This window comes from Amblyomma mixtum, chromosome 3 (genome assembly GCF_055824585.1).
Source record: "Amblyomma mixtum isolate Tamu chromosome 3, ASM5582458v1, whole genome shotgun sequence".
Classification (NCBI taxonomy): domain Eukaryota; kingdom Metazoa; phylum Arthropoda; class Arachnida; order Ixodida; family Ixodidae; genus Amblyomma; species Amblyomma mixtum.
In genome coordinates this window covers 72,731,428-72,739,801 of record NC_143014.1, presented here as the reverse complement: position 1 = coordinate 72,739,801, position 8,374 = coordinate 72,731,428, and the positions used below count along the sequence as shown (strand labels likewise).

Genomic DNA, 8,374 nt, shown 5'->3' with positions numbered 1-8,374 from the left:
GTACAGTTGTAAAAATGGCGTCCAATCTTTACTACACTTGGCTCTAACATCAAAGTGTATTCGCGAACGACCTTGAGGAACTGAGCAGGGCACTGTTTCTATAACGTTGCCGTGGCTCGGGATGCATCAACATCATGCAACCGCGAACTTCTCGTGTTCCGCGTACGCCAGTGCCTTCATATCATGGAACGTGTTCTGCGTAGCTGTTATTGGCTCTTGTGGAATACCGCCAGGCTGCAATACCCCCAACTGCACCACCAGACAACACGCACTGTGGGTTCTGCCAGCGCATTATCTTTTCCCTCAGAGGGCTGTGAACGGAGCATGTAGGCCCGTTTTTTTCGACTTTTTGCAGCCAGACCACATACTTCAATAATAGCACACAGTTTCCTTATTTCTGATGTCAGCGATGCTCGTCAAAACCGCGGCCCTCTGTTAGGGCCCAAGTCCGGTCAGAAAGTAAGGCTAAGTGGTTTGTACCCCCTCCTCTGTCGAAATCGTTGGTGAAACAGTGGAGGAGCACCTGGCTTCGTCGTCTCCGTTCTTGCTGCCAGTAACACAGCAAGTTTGTGTACAAGTGCCTGAGATGATTATGAACAAGCGTTTTTCGAACTTTGGCTGATGCAACGCAGACCCGGGGCATCTTTCGTTTAAACAGCTGCAAATGAGGGCACTGTGGGGATTACGTAAGCGGGCTTTTTCAGTGCCTTAAGCAAATGAAGGAAACAGTTGGTTGCTGAGAGCATTAGTTACTGCCATCACCAGTGCGTGTAAGTGCCCAGAAAACTCGACAGATCGTCAACCTTCGACACGAACTTCGTGATGTTGGTTGCCACATTAAATTGCTTGTTTTACTGTCGTTTTTTTTTTAGTATCCCGTGTTACTGGGCTACAGGGAAGGTTGAACCTCACCACCCATAAGAAACTTTTGTTTACCTCGTGTTGCATTGTTCACCTTATCACCCCGATCCAGAAGCCCCAGAGATATCGCGGTCCCTATTTCCAGCTACGCCGTTGGGAGAAGCCTGCGGGTTTCAGTCACAAGCTTAATGACACTCTCTTTGGGCTGCGGGCGCTACAGCGTTGTTAATACTAAATTAACGAAAAAAAAAAAACGTTTTGCTTAGAGTAATAAATGCGGAAACAATCTCAATTTGTAGTGAGAGATGAGGCACTCCCCCCGGAAGTGTAAAATCTTTGCTAAAGCTGGCATATACAATGACGCATAGAACACGGCTTCTTCGAAGAATTGTGCGTTGAGCTATAGCGCACCCGATAGTGACTCGATCAAGCAGCCGTCATATCCAAAGGAAGCCATTTGGAGCAGAGAGTTAGAGAGTAATCTTTTTTTTTTTAAAGACTTTAGTCATCCCTCGAAATACACCTCGCGGTTGGAAGTATAGTCGTTGTGCAATGTGTCTTCTTGGTGGCGATATGCAAGTTTCGAAGAGATTTCAGTGGAGATAAAATGTGTACGCCTCACTGCCCAAACCGAACTTGTCTTTTAATCGGTCATATTCATGCCCGAACCAACAAATAGCTCCTGACTGGCTGCGCCGCGATCATGTTATTTTCCATGGTACAATTCCCCTGCACGAAAAAGAAAGCCGTTTTTCATCTTTCCAAGAGACGGGCTCTACATAAAGGCTGCCATATCACTGAGCCTGCGAAGTTTGCGTCCAGGAAAGGTTTGGGAGCGCCAGTGATTTTTTCTTTCCGCTGTACACACTAGCGCCGGACAGTGTCAGCCAAATACCGTGAAGGGCGAAACCGCAGTGAACGCCTCTTGAAGTAAAAAAGAAATGAAGAAAAATCAAGAAAGAAAAGGAAAGGAAGAAAAAGAAAGAAAGGAATATAAAGAAAGATGGAGACAAGAAATGAGCAAGAAATCTGGCTTTGGTCTAGCATCTACCAATACAGTGAGTGAGGGGCAGATTTATGGGTCACTCCTAAGTCACCTCTAGCCAGAAATAGAAGCCCAAGCTACCCAGGGGCAGGCTCCAGGCCCGAGCTGAATATTACTCCAAAGACTACAGAGGCAGACCCTATATCCTCTACGTGGACGCGGCTCATCACACCCTACCAGGCTATTATACCGCTCTCGCCGCCTACGAGGATGGAACCATCGAGGCCGCAGCCACCCTCCACGCCAAAAACCCTACGGAGGCTGAGGGCGCGGCCATCGCCTTGGCGCTCATACACGCTACACAGGATACCAACATCACGGAAATCTGCACAGACTTCCAAGCTGCGTGCAGTCACTATCGGCAAAACTTCATCACACCAAGCGCCCGACGCATTCTTGCATCAGGACACACGCTTACCCAAGGGATAACCCTCATGTGGGTTCCCGGGCATGCCTCGATCCCCGGTAATCAGCGCGCTCATGCGCTGGCTCGAGAACTATCTCTCCGGGCCCCGGAAGATCGGACACCCAAACCCACGCAGGAAACCTCGCGGGCTCTACTCACATACCACCAAATCACCACTAATCACAAAAACAGCCGCTTCACACTCCCAACACCTCACTGTAATTGGATTCAAAATACAACGTGGTCTGGCGGCAACTGCCGGCAAACTGCTAGATCTCACCTTACCTCCTTCATCGCTCCCTCCCTACCTTGACCCTCTCACTCTGCTGAACATGTGGGGCGGCCAAGGCCACCCTCATACACCACCTGTGGGAATGCCCCCGACCCATGGCAATTCCTCCAATACCCGACCCATCCCCTTCCTCATGGGAGGCCGCTCTGCGAGCTGCTCAACAAGCTGGCCAAACATGGCTAGTGGACATAGCTCTCCGTGAGGCCCAGGCCTGTGGACTCTTGGACAAGTAGGTGCCCACCCTTGAGGACCTTTTGTTCTTTTTCTTAAAATAAATTTGTTCCTCCTCCTCCTAGGGGGAGCGGTTGTGTGTGTGTGTGTGTGTGTGTGTGGGGGGGGTCTAATTGGAGCCATGTATTTGAACAATTTTTCGTCGACAAAATGGGATTCAGCACGAAATTTCTCGCTTTGGGGGGGGGGGGGGGGGACCTGTTTTTCCGTACGTGCCTTAAATCCGCCTCTGCTTAAGTTTGCCACCGGAACTCACCTTTTACATTCGATCAAGAGGGAGCAGAGTTGAGGCAAGAACTACGCAGTGAACAACGAAGATTGAAAGCTATAATTACACATACATACAAAGAATGAATGCAATAATCGGTGAGCCATCGCTGAAGTTTATTGCTGCTTTTTAAAGCTGGGGCAAGTGGTTCGCATCAGGTAGTTTCGAAGAACTTGCCAATATTCGGTGCATGAATGGTTCCAAAACGAACGCACGCCATCTGTGTGCTAAGTTAATAATATATACCGGAATTACGATGGTGAAACATCACATAGCTATTACCGTAACCGGCATAGCCATATCGAGGTACGGGCCACTCATAAGTAACAGCGAGTTGTCTCGTTGGAAAACTCTCTGATGAACCACGCCGCAAGTCTGTTCTGTTTTCTGTTCTTGGGTTTCGCGGGGAAAACCATCGAACTGCTGTCGATCAGGTACAGGAACCTGAAAAGACAAAGAAAGAATGGGAAACGGCACCACAGTTTTTAAACAAATGCGAAGAGACCAAGGAAGTCTAGCGGTAATTTCATGGAACTCGCGCTAACACGGACTTGCGTGTGGTAGTGGGCGACACCAGATACTTTTTTTTTTTGTTTTCTGACGGTTCGCTTACAGGCCGCGAACTACATTAGACAGTGTGGGTGCAAAAGGACTGGCTGATTTTCGCTTGGGCGTCATTCTGGGAGCAGTTATAACTAGCGAATACCATGGGGTTTATATCTACCCGGTTGTGTACCTGTTTGCATCCTAGAAGCCTAACCAAACTGATAAAGTTGCTATGAAAGCGTGCACTGGCACATAAGAACAACGATATTTCCACTTTTAGCGCCGGATAATAGCTTGCGTGCGATCTGCTTAACGGTGGCTCGCGGTCACGTCTTGCAGTGGATACATGGCACTAATAGTAAGGCAAGAAGCAAAACAGATCACTCCTTGATTAGTAGTGAGACGAAATCTGCGAATTGGCGGTGCTCATGGCACATTAACTTTTATCACTTTATGCTACTTTTTGGGGTTAGGAGGCTGTTGTATAGAGCCGGTCTTTAGAGGTCTGAGTGCTCTCCTTCCCTGTGCTTATGATGGTAGAGCGCCAAAGCACCAGCCACGCTTTTCAAACTTCGTGCGTAGCACATGACAGCAGCTTCACAAACTTTGCACATAGTCTAAACAGAGGGAGCATGGACTTCGACATCACGCTCATCACTTCACGTGAAGGAACAGAAGGGGTTTTGTTCAGTGGGCTGCAAATTAAGCGGGTACTTTGCGTCGCCAGTTGTGACGTCTGAATTGCTTACAAAGGAACGTAAAAAGCTCAAGCTTGTGTTTTGAGACTAATACTGGAATTCAAGGGCATCCGCAGAACTTTTTCCAGAAAAGGGGGGGGGGGGGGGGGGAGGCACCCGATGCCCGGGTATGAGGGAGGCGGTAGGTTAGCACCAAAAAGGAACTATTTGTGGTCTAAACGGCGCGCATGAAACAAAAATTAGAAACAGCAAATTTGTGCTAGGCTTGGAGAACAAACATTGGAATTTATTAATGAACAAAGAACTGAATTCAGTAAGCAAAATCGGATAAGTTAATATCACCTAAGCGTGCTAATCAAGCAGTGTAGTTGTTTTCTACTAGTGCATAAATAATATCCGTAATTCCAGGGGAAGGGGGCAACTGCCCCCCCCCCCCCCCTCCCTTGCCCCCCTTCCGGGCGCCCATGCTGGAATTTGATACGTGCCACCGGGTCCGTTGCCTCACTGTAGTTTTCACACAACAGCACAACTCATGGAGTGCCCACTGGTAGAATTCTATACATCATGACAACAATGTTCTCTGACGACGAAATTTTTATCAAGCCCTGTCAGTTTAATTAAAGCAGGATCAATATGCAGCGCAGTGAAAATGAAACATGAAAACGGACGCCTTTAGATGCATGAGCGACGGAAACAGCCGTAACATGATGTAAACTCGTCCACGCCCAACGCGCACGACAACCCAAGTCAAGACGCGGCGCATTACTTACTGCTTGTTCTTGAACACGTCTTCTACGATATACTTGGAGTCTTTTCCCATGACAATAAACGGTTCATTATCGGGAATATTGAGTGTATTGCAGTTATCACGAGCCCTGATGTGACGTATCTGGTCTACCAAGTTGTCTTCTTGGCCTGAAAGAATGAAAAAAAAAGAGAAAAAGTTACATAATATAACAAAGCCGCTCAATGTGTGACGCTTTCTCGGGAGAGCATGTTTGCTCTAGAATGTTACAGTGGGAGTCGTTTATCAAGGGAAGTTGAAAGAAGTACCGTGGACGGCACGATTAAGCCGGGACAATTAAAGAAGACAATGGAGCATGAAAGTCCGTACTTGAACGACTCATATGTGCATGGTACATAGATAGGAAATATATAGATAGGTGCAGCGCATTTCATGCCCCACCGCCATGTGCGCGCCGGTTGTCATGCACACATAGACCATAAGACCACTGAGATCACACTCTCAAGAGTGCACCCCCCCCCCCCCCCCCCCCCCCAGCCCATATATCATCGTTACGGCTCAGGCCCACCTGGGCGACACTGTCTTTGGGCAAGAGCACGTGAACGCAGGAGTTGTCAGTTGGGACATCCTGCACTTAGTTGACACTACTTAGGTCGGAGCAAGCTCTTCGTAAAAACGCCGTTACAAAAGGTAATCAGTGAACTTTGTCTATTCGTCAATTGGCAGCAGCGCTATCAGCAGCATATATCACAGCTGCATAGCCCAAAAAACGTCATGTGTGTGACTTTCAGCTTTCCGTAGAAAAGAAAAGACTGCGCTTTATTAATAAAAGCAAAGAGAACGAAACGAAGGTCCCCGTTATGCATAGCAAGTTAGCTGGCGTTCCAGGAAGAGTCTTAAAGTGCCTGCATTTTCAGTTCTCCCAGCCCGCAGCTCAAGGACGTTCTTGGTGCTGTTGAGAGCTCGTTATGAATGACGACTTTGGCGTGATTCTCGCAGCCCGAGGAGAGGGATTCGTCGAAACGTGTTAGCTTCATGTATGTACGCAAAACTTTGCGTTGAGGACAAGTCCTTCCTTGCTGGAAGGGCTCATTGTGAGGTAATTTTAGCCCGAAGATCGATCTGGGGATTAATTTTCTTTTTTTTTGCAAAATCTTTTTTTTTTCTCTCTGGCGCAATGTATATAGCAAGAATGTTGGTTCCTTTCCTTACAACACCTCGGAATCTCTGCGTTGGAAGGTCGGTAAAAGCGTAACGGGCGTTGCAGAGACTACTGGTTTTGAGGATTTTTGTTTGGTCCTTGAGAATGTTTCTAATAACACTCTCCATCTACGTTGGACTGGCCGCGTCATCTGCTTACAGTACTTTCTCACACTGTTAAAACGGAAGTGCACTCTCTCCGCGAAGAGGTTTGGGGCTAAGCGTGGATTATCGAGAAACGTCGAGCACGCAGCTTCGGAGAAATAGCCGCGTTTGACGTGCTTTCGTGCGTAATTTTTACAACTCGCGAGACACTTTTTACTTGATTGTATGAGAGAATGTTACCATTTGCGGGCCCGTGTACTGTGCGATGTCAGTGCACGTTAAAGAACCCCAGGTGGTCGAAATTTCCGGAGACCTCCACTGCGGCGTCCCTCATAGCCTCAGCCGCTTTGGGACGTTAAACCTCCATAAACCAAATCAAACCTAAATTACATTCGGATTTTGTGTTTGCTTGTTCCATACCTTGGATCAGTATATACTGGTTCGGAGAAATGCCTCAGCTCCTTGGTACTTTGCGCACTATTCATACTATTGGAGCACTTTCGAAGCCGTAGTGTATACAGCCTGCTTGGCGTGCTTGCATCCGACTCAGTGCAAGTGACGCCACCTGGTCAATTTTTGTTGCGGAAGCAACACTACGCTAGGTGTGAGGGATTTCGTGGAGCCCCGGAGAGCCCCAACTGCGCATGCGCGAGGAGCGACTGACGTCAGAGCAGTGCGGAGCTGCCGCCGACTCCACCGCTGCGCGCGTGACTCAGAGGTGCCGTCGCCGCTGCGCCAGCAGTGCATTCTCCAGGAGGACTGACGTCACACGGCACACAGCTGCGGCGCTGGGGCCACCGCCGACTTCTCCGCTACGCCGGTGACTGAGAGGTGCCGCCGCCGCTGCGACTGCCGCGCCGTTGCTACCGCAATTCTACTCGGGATGTCCATTGGTCAAACCACAGCCAATTTTTTTTTTCTGGGAACCGTTTTAAGCTGTGGATATCAGGCGATTTGTATCTACTAGAGTGAGTGTCTGTTTAAGTCCTTCGCAGTTTACTGTCCCGCTGTGGGTAGGGCACACGGCTGATGAGCCGGAGTACACGGGTTCAATCCCGGAGCCGTCGGCCGCGGTTCATGGAGGCGAAGCGGAAAAGGCGCCAGGGTGCAGTGCGATGTCAGCGTACGTTACAGAACCCTAGGATGTCTAAATTAATTTGCAGCCCTTCACTACGTTTCCCTTGGGGTGTTGAACCCCACAATTGACAGTTGACAATTTCGATAATTGACTACCCACTTGACTACCCAATTGACTACCCACTAGCCCGAACCCTGACCCTTCGACAATTTATTATTGTGATTTATAACCGACTGCCGCGGGAAATTGAGCACTTAACGAAAATTTGTCTTGGAGTCAACAATTCCGAATTGGGAAGTGTTTGGTTCAATGAATAAGTTTTATCGCAGGGTTCACAGGCTCAGTTCAGAGAACGAAATTCCGTTTGGTCGTTGTATTATACTGGCAGCGCCCAAATTCAGCAAGCTGTTAAACAGGTATCTGGATGCTTCTGGCTTGTGATTTCTTGTATTTAAATTTTATGTAATTTCTTGCATGTTAATTACGTAAATTTTATACAATTTCTTGTGTGTACGATTCACTCGGAGCCGCCGCGGTGGTTCAGTGCTCGACTGCTGACTCAAAACACGCGGGTTTGATCCCGGCCGCGGAGGTCGAATTTCGATGGAGGCGAAATTCTAGAGGCCCGTGTGCTGTGCGATGTCAGTGCACGTTAAAGAACCCCAGGTGGTACAAATTTCCGGAGCCCTTCACTACGGCGTCTCTCATAGCCTGAGTCGACTTGGGACGTTAAACCTCAATAAACCAAACGATTCACTCGGTTCGAATAGCCGCGGATTTGTCGTTTCTGTATTTTTTATCAAGATAAACCCTATACCTTCTGCGGCGCGGGCGGACAATTCGCGATCCGGCGCCTATATATTAAGGCGAAAGCCTTTAATGCCTCATACTGTCGTCAC

The 8,374-nt window shown here is 48.5% G+C and overlaps 1 protein-coding gene across 1 annotated transcript in view; it reads right to left on the bottom strand.

Moving 5' to 3' along the window:
* Positions 1 to 3,198: 3,198 nt before the first annotated feature.
* Positions 3,199 to 8,374, bottom strand: part of LOC149350580 (A.superbus venom factor 1-like) — a 116,189-nt gene continuing 111,013 nt past the window's right edge. The window contains exons 38-39 of the mRNA XM_089579621.1: positions 5,118 to 5,262; positions 3,199 to 3,547 (exon numbers count right to left, since the gene is read on the bottom strand). Of these exons, the coding sequence (XP_089435747.1) occupies positions 3,421 to 3,547; positions 5,118 to 5,262 (272 nt within the window). The 3' untranslated portion in view covers positions 3,199 to 3,420. The remainder of the gene's footprint in view (positions 3,548 to 5,117; positions 5,263 to 8,374) is intronic.